Here is a 12,734-nt window from a genome sequence, read left to right on the forward strand (position 1 = left end):
TTGTATTCGAAATTTCATTTTAGACTACAGATCACACATTGTGTCTATTCCAAGCTCAAGTTGAGCTTGGCATTAAAATCTTAAGACCTACCCTATACGCTACAATGGGCAAGCGTTCTCAACACATCAGACGCTCTATTTCCACTGTCTCCTGACTGGATATCCGAATCTACCCACAACTAACCAGAATCCAGAAACTATTGGTTCGTAAGGCAACTCGTGATCATGACACTTGCTGACACACGGTCTTGTCATTCGCTGGACGCAGTTCGGCGACATTTGCGTGCCGAGTAACCGAACAATTTATTACTCAATTGGGTCTGCCTTTAAGCCTAACGCAAACGAAAGACGTCGATTGACAATACGATCATATCGATTGACGATAGCTCGTGTGATTACGAGGTGACCGTGCTCAAATGTCGGACGGCGACTCGTTCGCGTGAAGAATACGAGACGCAACGTTCCGTCCGCCCAGTCAGCTCGTATAGAGGACAATAATTTTAACCATCTTAGGCATAGCGTGACTTCTTGGGAATGCCGATGGGGAAACATAAAAATAAACGAGCTCATGATAGGTGGAAGCAGCCCATGCTAAACTATGTTAAGCTAAACGGTCGACTCTATACGGCAAGCGTCTTTTGCTTTCGGCCTTGACCGCCCTCGCCGAACCGGAAGAATAATTCGGACTGACTTCTCCGTGATCATGCGACGATCAAGTGGCCAACCCCTCAAGTGGCCAACCCCGCGCATTCCACACGGGATCGCGCCGTTCCTAGTTACGTAGTAGTATGTGCATCATTAGATTGAAGTCTGGGACCACTGTCGAATACGGGGACGGCGAATGCGAGCTGACAGCGGAATGGAACCTCGGAGGACTTGACGAAGGAAGCCGACGACCCGTGCGTGAATGAAGTAATTGATCTAAAAATAAAGGTCATCTGCCTTACACGGCAAGTATTTAAGAAGACTCTCGACACGACAAACATATCTTCTCATCCTCATCAACTACCACTTCTCTCTCCCATCTCATCAAAGCCTCAATCTCCAACACATCAACCCATTCAACTCTTCAACCTTAAGGTCAGTACCAAGACTTGAACACAACCTAACTGAACAAAACACTGACATCCACAGTCAACCAACCCAACCGACAACATGAAGTTCACCGCCTCCCTCGTCGCTCTCCTGTCCGCCACTGGCGCCTTGGCTGCTCCCGCCGCCGGAGCTGTCTCCATGATGGCTGCCGGTAACCAGTGGACCATTCAGAGCCTCAACCGCGTCTGCAACGCTGCCGACACTACTTGCACCTGGAACTTCAAGATCTTCCCCGGCAGCGGCACTGCCACCGCTTGCAAGTACGTCGTCAGCGGCGCCGGTGCCTCCCAGAGGAACGGAGGTCCTACAAAGTGCGGCAACTTCCAGATCACTTCCGGCTGGAGTGGTCAGTTTGGTCCCGGCAACGGCTTCACCACCATGTCCGTTGTCAGCACCGGAAAGCACATCATCTACCCTGCCTACACCGACAAGCAGCTTGCTGGTGGCAAGGTGGTCAAGCCTGACCAGGCCTACACCCCCGCTTCTCTTCCTTAAATTTTCTCATGACGGATGGACCACTTAGCTTCAAATCTCGGCATATACAAGCATACGAGTAATGTTTATTTAGAACAGGAACAAATCATAGTAATTATTCCTTATCCACTTGCTAGTGTGAAGTCGTAAATTTTGCCATTGGTGTTCCATGCCCTCGACTCATAAAACGGTCAACTCCAAGTGATGACAGTGTAACTGTGCCTCGTGGCCACTACGTGGATCATGTAATTCTCATAACTAGCCGCGATGGATCCAGCCATCACAGCACGTTCCGCACTCATCCCGCAATTGCACTCGTCGAACCCCGCCATGATCATTGCGGTCAGGGGCGTTTTGAGCGTCGTCCAACAACCAATCTTTCAACTCCACGACGCACAATGAGAGTCTTGAAGAGTTCTAGTTCCTTGAAACGGTGACCGCACGCTTCTCGACCGATACAGCATCGGACCCCCCGACGTAGTCATGACCAACTTTGACGACCAGATAAAGAAGGCACTAGGGTTTGAGTTTCAAGACGCCCATCAGCAGATTTGCATCCACCATATCAATTGCAATGGAATATTGCAGACCAAACGAAAATAGGTGTATCCTAGTAGTACGAGGGACAACGGTACTAGCGAAGAAAGCAGTTCGACCGAACCCGATGATACCCTAAACCAGCGCGATTGACAGACAGTACAGGCATCTGGAGGATAAGCGGAGCCAATTACCCAAGACAACTTATCTCGATCTATAACCCACGATTACCACGGAGTGCTTGTGTTGTGGACGCTAATAGCATTTGCCGAGAGGATTATAAGAAGGCCTGGAGATGCCTCTATATACAATTCAGTGACGAGAGAGCAATCCTTATGTATCGGTATAGTACGTATATACATATAAGAGCGCGGTATGCCAGCTGCTTTATGCGGAAGTACTGCAACTTCGGTATTTAAGTGACCTCCAGTGTCGAGGCCAGCGATAATAATGCTAAGAGCTATTTCCTGAATGGTATGAGCTATTTATACCGAGTCGTAGAGGCAATCTAAGGTATACTAGAGAACCAAGAGAGGGGGTTTCATCAATCTTATGCTTAGGATAAGATGTTAACGGCGCGAAAGCAAAGCATAGGGTGCGGCTCAGAGTATCTGGGCGAGCTTCCTGAGATAGCGTCCCAGAAAGCAGTTTTTTTAAAAAGAATTACTGGGGAGCACCGCAAGGCATTAAAAGGCATCCTAACCCCGGAACATCCGTAGCTGGATTTCATAAGATTGTGTAACGACGACTGTACCGTGCCTACCGAGATCGGTATCCCCTGCAATCATACTATCTACAGAAAGCTTATCACCGCAACGCCTCTAGCTAAGTAGGATATCCATCTGCGTTGGTATTTGGGAGAGCCTGTAAGCGAAGGCGTATATCGCCGGATCCTAGACCCAAAGATTGCCAACAATCTTCGTGGACGGCTAGAAAGCAACTCCTAGCCTATACCAGCGAGTATGGTAGTTGGGGCCAGTAGTCAGACCCAGAGCCGTCAGGTTTCAGACAGCCAGCCTTAAAGCAGTCAGCCAAAGCGCCGCGACCGATCACCTCGAAGTTGAAACAAGACGACTCTGGCCCGCTTCATGGGCGAGGCTAGCTAGGCACAAAACAGTCAGTCAGGCTAGGGATGGACACTACCTCTTGGGTCTGGGAAGACTGCAGGAATACGATCAAGTGGGCTCAAGACTCAACCAAGTGTGCGAAAACAGTGGTCTCAATGGAAGCCTATTGAGTGACGAGGATACAATACTTTCTATCTAAGCGAGATCTACAGCAGTCAAAGCTAATTGACCGAGATAAGTGGGAGAGGATAGCTGGAGACAATTTCGCATGAGAAATCAACAGGGACATGTCGGTTCAAGGTGAAGGTCAAAGGGATTGTATTGAGCCTTGATAGGACTCCTCACGACCTCTCAGTGCTTGGCCTATCGACAATTGGTTTACCGGTGAGGGAGCATAAATAACTACCGTATACCCATGGATATGATATGTCGCAATACCGCTACGGCGAAAGGGAATGATCACTCCTCTTGCCGGTAGTGTTATTGTGGTCAATATCTCCGTCTGACATAATGGAGGCTATAGATCAATTCAGTAACAACCCAATTACTACCTTCGAGCTACTATCTACCTAGTCGGGCGTGCGCCCTCTTCACTCTTTGTGTATTCTAGTCCTGACACATCTTGCCCAAGCCGTACCCGAGCTGGCTCGTGCCCTTGAACCGTCGCATAATACTAACAGGTTGATGTAACAATCCATAATCAGAGAAAGCTATTCTCAAGACGAGCTTTCTATTTCAAGTCAAGCCTTGACCTTGTACTTTCTCCTAAACATATCGTCAACAGACTCAAGGTAATATACACCGGAACCAATAGTTGAGATATCGCCCTCGGGCATGTAATTCTTTTTCAGGTGCGCCCTCTCACGGAGCTCGCACATCTTCATTTGGTCAGTGCACTTTCAACATGAACAGGGACTGAATGCCTCACGGAATCATAGACCTCTGGTGGTGATGCCTGTCTGGCGGAAAGCCTCCTCTTCAAATCCAATGTGGCTGCGATATGCTCAACACTGCCAATGACCTTCAGCGAATAGAAGCTTGATGCCAGGCCAGACCCGTAGCTGAAGACGCCGATTCTCTGGTTCTTGAGCTGCTTGTCATCAATAAGGCCCAGCACGCCGGCAATACCGCTATAGACGCTGGCGTTGTATATGTTGCCGCAGTTAGTCGGCACCTCAATGCTAGGCCGCACACTCTCGTCGAAGCGGTGTTTGCTCAGTAGCATGAATGTCTTTCGACGGTCTTGTCAGTGAGAGATGCTTGGTAGTTGAGGTCGCGAATTTCCTGATGGATCCCGGAGAACACTTAATAACTTGGGTTGGTGCGAAAGTCGTTGTAGTAGAGGCGTGCAAAAGATTTGGCGACCAGTTTGCAGGTAGGAGCGTGAAATGCCATGTAGTCGAAACGCTCGACAGGTATGGTTTTGATGCCGTCGCCATTTTCCACTTGCTGTAAAGACAGGGACTTGTTATAGGCTGTATAGCAGTGGTCCAATGCCCTCAAATAGCATTCAACGGAATAGTGACCATCGACAATAGGATACTCACTGGCAAGGTCTGGCTTGTAGAAGTCGTAGACATGCCGCATATGTGTACCACGGAGACCCGGCTCGACGATTACAGGCGCATCAGGGCCGATGAGCATTGCAATTGCCCCAGCGCCTCCAGTCGGCCTTGCAGTTCCCTTAGCATAAAGCGCGATATCGGCCGCCACGACAATAGCGTCTCTTCCGTCCCAGGCAGACGACTCAACTCAGCTGACGGCATTAAACAGGGCACTCGTCCCGCCGTAGCAGGCGTTAATATTATCGACGCCTTCGACGTTTGTGTTATCCTCGAATAACTGCATAAGAACAGTCTTCACTGCTTTCGCCTTATCGAGAATGGTTTCAGTTCCTACTTCCAGGCGGCCAATGGAGTGGGGGTCGATGTTGTATTTCTTGAGGAGATTGGCTGTAACAGTGAGAGAAACAGAGTACACATCTTCACAGCGAAATGCGGCGTCAACGATTGTAAAGTCGATTGGGGGACTGGATGTTGCGCACCTTCTCGGTCATCGCAGAAACTCATCTTTGACTGGCCCAGTCCGATGGTGTATTTGCCTGGGCTAACGCCATCGAACTTCTCCAGCTCGGATTGTTCAACAAACTTCAAGTCATTAGTCGGGTGCGACACTCGCGAGATATAGTCTGCATGCGGGAGGGAGTACCTGACTGGGAAAGTAGATTTCCATGGCCTTGATGCCAATGTTGCATGGAGGTTGAGCCATGTTTTTCACTGCCGTAGAGGAATACAAATGCGTTCAACGACCAAGGAAAACAAGATGAGCTGCGCGAACAGACATACAGACGGCATGAAAAAGAAGGGGAAAAAAGAGAGAGAAAAGGGAAATCATAGAGCGGGGAATTTAAGTAACGCTTGTTGAGTGATGGCCTGTCTCAATTGGTTCAACTTTGAACCCGAAAAGAGAGCGGCAGTCTGTAGAGAGACATGGCAGGAAATACTGCGGTGATATCAGCTCCCTGTAGAGATAGCGGAGGGTGGCCCGACCAGCAAAATTAGAAAAGACGAGATGGGCGGGTAAACAAGCTTGATACTGGAGGTGGGGGATGGGGACTTCTTAGCAAAATGGTAACCCCCCCCTCTTGACTGGTTTCCTAATATCCCTGCAGCAAGACCATGAATGCATCGACCATGGCCTGAGTTCTTGCAGGCTCTGCATGAGCCGAGAAGTCTTTTGTCCCGGGCTAACCCCACTCGTCCAAATTTACTCGGGAAATAGAAATTACTGTAGCATAATTTAGGCTTAATTTGAGGCTGAGTTTTGTGGCGGTAGTGGCGGTGTTTAGGTGTGGACGGAAGAACCTTTTATTCCGAAAGGCACCTGTGGGAATTTCGCCCTCAGCCTCGTCTGCTGCGTCTACGTCAGCGGCCGTTTAATCGTTCAGTCACTAAAGTGTTCACGGTGCATCGTCTCCATCATGGAAGTCGCTCTCACTTTCGGCAGTCTGGGTGACATCATCGCCGTCTGCCAGCTTGCCATCCAGCTCGGCCGCGCCATCGGAGTTGGAAGTGGGGCCGTTGGCAATAGCGCAAAGGAGTACCAGGATTTCCGCGAGGACCTGGATTCCTTTGTCCGCATCCTGATGCAGGTTGGTCTGAATGTGTCTCTGCATTCTGATGATGAGAAGTCTGACAAGGAGATTTCGCAGGTTGTGGCGACGTACCAGCAGCACGAGCCTTCGCCCTATCTAAACGGCCTCGACAGTACGGCAAAGTCCATCATCGACCAGTGCGGATCCCTCATTCAAGATACCCTGGAGCATGTCCATCCGAAATACCACGATAGTCTTCGCGTTGCAGGGTCTGGAAAGAAAGTCAAGGACATATACAGGAAGGTTGAGTGGATGACGAGAGAGACAGACCGCCTGCGCCATGTCCGGGAAAAGCTGCAAGATGGCGTCCAGAGGCTTTCGCTTCTGACCACCCTCGCTGCAAGGTGAGTCTCGTCCGGGTACCCCGAGGTGATTGCACTGCCATACTAACTCGTGAGCTTCCACTAGGAAATCTGCCCGAGTCGACAATGCCACTTTATGTGCCCGAATCGAAGAAATCAACCGGCTTGTGTCCAACACCTGCCACAGTCGGGAGGAGATCCTTAAACTCCTGCGAGATCAGGGCAGAGCAAGTGAGAAACAAGCCGACAAGCTCGAGGATGTGAGCCAGCAGCTTGTGGTACAGGAAGAGAGTGGCCGGGATATTCTAGGATTGGCCAAGGCCACGTTCTGCGGCATCCTTGAAACAAAAGCGCTCCTTCTTCAGATCTCCCAAACCGTTATCAATCTGCAGGTTATGGCGTCCCACTCGATATACCTTCACCCGCTGGACCCGACTAAGGAGCTTCCGGTAGTCCTGGAGGACGCCCTTGGAAACGAACTCCCTCTCCCAGCTGAATGGCTAGATTCGTTGGAATGGGAAGTAAGCATCCGCCCTTGATTCCAAGTCCTGTGAATTTCCATGTCTAACCTACCCCAGGTCCTCTATCAATTGCTCACGGGCCGCTTTAAAGACCGTAAAGGCTATGACATGGTACTGAAGCGAGAATTTGCCCTCGAAGACAGCTCATCAGGGCGAGATCTCGATACAAATCGCCCTCTTCACTTCTGCCTTCGACGAGGGATGAAGATCAACATGAGCATGGTCTTCGACGCCGCCACCGTGGTCGCTGGCGCTTGTCCACGATGCCATACGGTGACGGATGCTCCAGAAGATGTCACCGTTCAATGGTAAGCAAATCGCAATACCCTTAGGCATAGGGGTGAGACTCAACCCGTCTAGCATGAGGCCTGACTGCGGGATGTGGTTCCGCATGCAGAGTATTGTTATCGAGGCTTCGGAAACTTCGGATACACTGCAAGGCTCCGATGTCAAATCTGTGCCCACTGGCCAGAGATCGACAATAGTGACAAGCATTCCCGTCGAGCCGGCCGATTTTCAAAGAGTGCGACTTCTTCGCCAAGAAACATCTGGTTTGCAACCGGCCAGCACCCAAATCGACATGAACCTGGAGCCTGGGTCCCTCGCCCGCCACTCTCCGCTGCCTATCACAGCTAGTGCGTCAAAGGGCGAGGGTGAAGAGTTCCGGACCAATCCATATCCTGCCCCTCCGATCTATGGCCAACGAAATGACGACAGCCCCTTTGCTCCAAACCCCCAGGGCTACAACCCCAACGGTTATGATCCGAGATTTCAGTATCACAGCACCAACGTCTATTTTCAGCCTCCCTATATCAATCCTTTCCCTCAAGTGGTCCCGCCTTTTGCACCGACAGCTAATCCTCTTAATTCCCGCTATTACCGGGGTCCCTTTCCGTATCCCGACCATACCCCCCACATACCCTCTCCACATTTTAATGGAAGCCCGATGTATTCTACAGCCCCTAGGAATGACTATAATTATATAGCTGAGTATGAAGACATTTCAAGCACGGCCGCCACTGTTGGTTCTCAGTCCACAAGCTCAACCTCGTCCTCAGAGAAGGAGGTGAAGGGAATGAAAAGGGATCTGCGGAAGGCCAGACACAATCGACATCACGAGAAATTGAGAAGGGAAAAAGATTGTCAGCTCCCTGAGAATAGACGTCACGAGGAATTGAGAAGGGAAAGAAGGGAAAAAGATCGTGAGCTCTTTGAGAATAGACGTCACGAGGAATTGATTAGGGAAATATTACGTCAGCTCTCTGAGGATAGACGGTGGTAAAATTATATCGGGCAAGTTATTACAATAGGAATTCGGATAACAGGATAGGATTTCTGGAGGTCAGCGATACTTGTCGACTGTATTAAAGGGTTTATGAGGGCTAACCAAAGACAGCACCCAACACAAAAGCAACCGAGATGGATCCAATAGGAATCAGAGAATGGTAAGTATAAAGTAATTTGGCCCCAGGAGGAATACCCCAATTTCCTATCCTTCAATCAATATGTAGGTGGATGGGCTTTATATGATGGATCGGCACAATTACCTGGACGAATACAGGAGGGGCTCGCGCAAATGGTATACTTGTTGCATCACAGACTCTCCACTGGTAGAACTTGGCGCAGTTTCTGCCGGACCGTCTGGAACAATGGAGGAGTGGGGCCTCGTAGGAGAACCTTGTAGAGTAGGCAAAGGCGGACAAGTGGGATTGGCATAGCAGCGATATATAATGCAATAGGTTGTGGGGTTGGCTCCGAAGCTAGGTCTAATTGCAAAAGTAATTCCGAGTACCTTGAAGGGCATGACTTTGATGTCATTGTACGGCCAACCCTACGGCATTTGTTGTATTTGCTTGGAGCCCGTCTAGCTACGAATGACCCCGCGACCCACGTCGTATGTTTGATATGCTTACTTTGATGTCGGAGGAATTCTAGAATTCTGGGCCTACTCTGGGCTGCCTTCAATGGCTGGATCGGCTGCGGGGAAGACAGGACGCAACTGTTACATCGAGTGAAGCTGAGCTTGTTTCTAGAGCTGTGTTGCCACCTCCTTGTCAGGGGCAGCCAAGGGCTCAATTTTTTACGCCGTGTTAGTGAGCCGAGCGTCGTGATGTAACGTGGGTCAAGCGGAGGCATAACCTTAATGTGGATTTCGAAGCATACTGAAAACACAAATGAGACACCAGCGCTAGCCAATGGTGGTGAAACGTCAGTTTGATACACACTCCTTCTTCACGATGACGTCTGTTCTTGCTTAGTAAAGACCGGTTCTTGAGAGTTCTCAGACAATCATAAAAGCCTTGTGTTGTCAGCCTCTTTTGCGAAATGACTTGATATATTATTTTCAACTCTCACCTCTTACCTCAATTCCTTTCATTGCTTGGCTGGCCCACCATTCTCTTTCCTCCTCCCTCTTTAATCATCATGCATCTCTCTCTTATTTCTCTTGCTGCCCTGGCTGGCCTCGCCACCGTGGGTCTTGCTGCTCCCACTGCGGTCACCTGCACCCCTAATAGCCAGGGCGTGGATGTGTGCTGCGATCAATTTGGCGGATGCGAGCTCAGGAATCGTGCGTTGGACCAAGCCAATATCATTGTCTCTGGGGATGCTAATATGTGACCAGGCCTTTCCGATAGCTTCCTCGAAGAGAATGAGATCAAAGCCGACTAGCACTTAGTTTGAATAGGGATCATATCACTCTGAGACCTCTGGGCCCTGTCAACGCTACCGACCTGGTCCGAGATCAACGACCACGACGAACGCTATTTCAACTGACATATCTGTCATCAACAGCCCCAAAGGCCCCGCGTTGAGATGTCGATTATCTCCACGACACTCAACAGATTAGCTAGAGATAGTTGTCATCTTCCAAGGTCATATATTTTTGACTGATCCCTTGTCCTTCACTAGCTAGAGAAACTAAGAGCTTTCATCATCGATCCCATCTCTCGATGTGATAGATGAAATCATTTTCTGGGGAGTCAGTTGCGCTTTACCTAAGATTCTGCATCGACGTAGAACCTCAATTTGACGGCGATGGCGATCGATCATGACCTCGTATCGTCATCGGAGCGATCGATATGAACACCATCGCCAGCCCTGTTGCCTCATTTATTACCAAGAACAAGACCGTAAAAACTGCGTCAACTCTCATAGTACTAAGGTGGGACCAAGCCTACTATAGTTGGTAATACACGGGGGAGGATACCAGAGAGCTGCAATACTGCTCACGCATTGGACAGATTGTTGACCGAGTGCGGGTCTGTCCATTTTAGCGCTGTTTGAGTTGACAAAGTTTTTTCAGTACGCTAGAAAGAAGCATACTTTAAGAAATATACCCCTACCCTAGATATTTGCTAATAGCCTGAATCTTCTTATAGCAGCTATAAGGTATATTAAAGGATTTTAAGAGATTCTTCGAATATAGATCTGGCCAGGTACTTGACAAGGGCAATTTGCATAAAGAAGGATCTGTTTAGGATGGCGGAAGGAGGAGCTTAGAATAGCTATTGCACTAGGTCTCAGATCACGCTCCAATAGGCCTCAAGCAGCCGGACTGAAATACCGTCTGTGCCTGAGGACGTACTTTTGACCTGGTTAGTGGCTGCAGCTAGCTCTTTGTGTAAGATGTGATACCGCTACGGCAGTTGTCTCTGCGGTGCGCTAGGAATCGTAAGAGGGTCCGTTCCTAGGTCTTCGTTGCTGTCCCGTCTCTCGAGCAGAGCTTGCTTAAGTATGCTGGCCTTCTTTGTGGCATTCGCAATGACTCTTCCGTCTAGGACTAGAGGCGGGGAGTTAATGGCCGGACCAAGCTTGTGCCAGTGGACGATCTCGTGGAGTTCTTTATCTGATCTGAACCCATCAATCCGGCCCTGCCAATAGCTGGCTCTTTCCTCCAGTACGACCCGAAGGAAGTCCTTGCGTTCCTCTAGCAGGCTGTCCCCAGGGTTATCCCTACGGGCCTTGTGATAGGTCTTCCGGACCATATGGCTCTTCTCTGACCACCACGGCGCGCTATGGTTATCCCGGCCGGACCGGTTCTGAACAGCCTGTGCAGCATCTGCCAAAGGCGGCTAGTATCGCAGCTGGTTTCCTCCAAGCAAATCCGGGGCTCCTTGGCTGACTTCCTCGCTCTTATCCTGGGATCGGAGACATGTCGAATTCTGAATGTTCTATCCTCCGCAGCGGATAAGTAAGTTGGTCCGACCTTCTAACGTCAAGTATTTCGGCCGTAAATTTATGTCCAAAATGGCTCGTTCGTAGTTCAGGGACGCCAAGGACCAGCTTGCGCGGCTGGTTATTCTCGTCCCGAAAGGAACCGGTAATCCCACACAGGGTACAGGTTGTGCTTTTTTCCTGACTTTCACCCTTCAAACGAGACGTGAATCAGGCTGCATGGCTGCTTCAACACCGCTACAACCGCATCCTTGGCAATGAGTCGAGAACTCCACCGAGTTTACGTGTGACGTTGGTGCACTGCTTGTTAGCCGGTCAAGTTATACATCAACCATGCCAAAGAAGGTATTGGCGCAGGAGAATACAGATATGTGCGTTTTTCATCACAACTTGAAATCATTATGTAGTTATACCTCGTTGATATTTTTGTCCTCATCACAACTCCTCCTGGCGTCTTCGGCAAACCGTCGGCATCTACATCTTCGCGCCAAGCCGACCAATCGCACCATCAAAAACATCAATGATTGCCTGGTACATCTCGCCGGCTGATGATGCGTCGCTCTTTGTTCCCACGAACAGTGATCCGTCCTCCAAAGTCGGAAATATGATGGCGTGAAAAGCCCGGGCGAGAATCTTGACATCGTGGAATTCGGGGTCGAAATCATGAAGCATTGTCTCGAAATGCTCCTCTTTCATGTCGTGATGTTTGAGCGCTGCTAGTTGATTAGGGTCACCCTCTTTGGTCCACTGCTTCATCATGCTCTCCTCTGGAAGCCCGTCGGATCGATTGGTGATGGACATCCAGAGAAGAACATAGAGAAAGGACTCGAGGTCATGGCGGTATGTGTGTCGTTTATATATCAAGACCTCAATGGCCATGAACAGTGGTATACTTACCGAGGATCTCCCGTCGGGAAGAAGGTCCTCAAGTTTGGCTGCCATGTCGAGATCAATGAGGATGCCCTTTGGATCCCCTGGGCCACTCGCTGTTACAATCATGACGTTCCAGATGGAGACATCTTGGTGAAGAATGCCGTTGTTGTAGAGGTCTCTGTGGCCCTTGATGGCGTCGCGAAGCGCCTCGAGAAGCTGTAATTTGTCATTGAACTTTTGAAGGGGTTTTCCGAGAGGAGCAACAACCAAGCAAGAGAGGATCAAGTTCTGAAAAGACCGAATGGTGTTCCCTCCTGTCGAAGGTTGACTCTTTGGTTGGGTGAAATCGAGGACGCCTCTGACATGGGGATTAGCCGTGGAGTTGCTGGCTGCGGCAGTGGCGGGAAACACTCGGGGCGTGTCGAATTCAAGACCTTCCCGAAGACGTTCAACGCTGCTCAGGTCATGCTGGCTGAGGAGGCGGAAAACACCCCAGACGTTGCGTTGGTTGACCAATTTGAGCATGGCTTCTTCC

At 49.8% G+C, this 12,734-nt stretch overlaps 5 protein-coding genes across 5 annotated transcripts; 3 read left to right on the plus strand and 2 right to left on the minus strand.

The window, feature by feature from the left end:
- Positions 1 to 1,155: 1,155 nt before the first annotated feature.
- On the plus strand, positions 1,156 to 1,590 carry BGZ61DRAFT_533329 (uncharacterized protein; the record flags this gene model as incomplete). The annotated part of the gene is made up of 1 exon (XM_046253987.1): positions 1,156 to 1,590. The coding sequence occupies one exon, from the start codon at positions 1,156 to 1,158 to the stop codon at positions 1,588 to 1,590; it is 435 nt and encodes a 144-aa protein (XP_046103960.1).
- Positions 1,591 to 1,838: 248 nt separating this feature from the next.
- BGZ61DRAFT_506748 (uncharacterized protein) lies at positions 1,839 to 3,170 on the plus strand (the record flags this gene model as incomplete). Its single annotated transcript, XM_046251879.1, has 8 exons — positions 1,839 to 2,090; positions 2,369 to 2,503; positions 2,537 to 2,603; positions 2,667 to 2,821; positions 2,874 to 2,877; positions 2,940 to 3,027; positions 3,064 to 3,107; positions 3,138 to 3,170. The coding sequence occupies exons 1-8, from the start codon at positions 2,053 to 2,055 to the stop codon at positions 3,168 to 3,170; spliced, it is 564 nt and encodes a 187-aa protein (XP_046103961.1). The 5' UTR covers positions 1,839 to 2,052.
- A 543-nt stretch (positions 3,171 to 3,713) lies between these two features.
- On the minus strand, positions 3,714 to 5,741 carry BGZ61DRAFT_506749 (hydroxymethylglutaryl-coenzyme A synthase N terminal-domain-containing protein). Its single transcript, XM_046251880.1, has 6 exons — positions 5,382 to 5,741; positions 5,218 to 5,320; positions 4,945 to 5,155; positions 4,487 to 4,899; positions 4,102 to 4,415; positions 3,714 to 4,051 (listed from the first exon to the last, which is right to left on the minus strand). The coding sequence occupies exons 1-6, from the start codon at positions 5,439 to 5,441 to the stop codon at positions 3,914 to 3,916; spliced, it is 1,239 nt and encodes a 412-aa protein (XP_046103962.1). The 5' UTR covers positions 5,442 to 5,741; the 3' UTR covers positions 3,714 to 3,913.
- Positions 5,742 to 6,091: 350 nt separating this feature from the next.
- On the plus strand, positions 6,092 to 8,914 carry BGZ61DRAFT_453326 (uncharacterized protein). The gene is made up of 6 exons (XM_046246064.1): positions 6,092 to 6,324; positions 6,385 to 6,671; positions 6,736 to 7,150; positions 7,208 to 7,458; positions 7,511 to 8,491; positions 8,547 to 8,914. The coding sequence occupies exons 1-5, from the start codon at positions 6,154 to 6,156 to the stop codon at positions 8,430 to 8,432; spliced, it is 2,046 nt and encodes a 681-aa protein (XP_046103963.1). The 5' UTR covers positions 6,092 to 6,153; the 3' UTR covers positions 8,433 to 8,491; positions 8,547 to 8,914.
- Positions 8,915 to 11,800: 2,886 nt separating this feature from the next.
- BGZ61DRAFT_589086 (uncharacterized protein) lies at positions 11,801 to 12,724 on the minus strand (the record flags this gene model as incomplete). Its single annotated transcript, XM_046256562.1, has 1 exon — positions 11,801 to 12,724. One exon carries the CDS (start codon positions 12,722 to 12,724, stop codon positions 11,801 to 11,803), a length of 924 nt encoding a protein of 307 aa, XP_046103964.1.
- Positions 12,725 to 12,734: the final 10 nt, after the last annotated feature.

Source organism: Ilyonectria robusta (assembly GCF_021365365.1).
Source record: "Ilyonectria robusta strain PMI_751 chromosome Unknown BGZ61scaffold_11, whole genome shotgun sequence".
Lineage (NCBI taxonomy): Eukaryota > Fungi > Ascomycota > Sordariomycetes > Hypocreales > Nectriaceae > Ilyonectria > Ilyonectria robusta.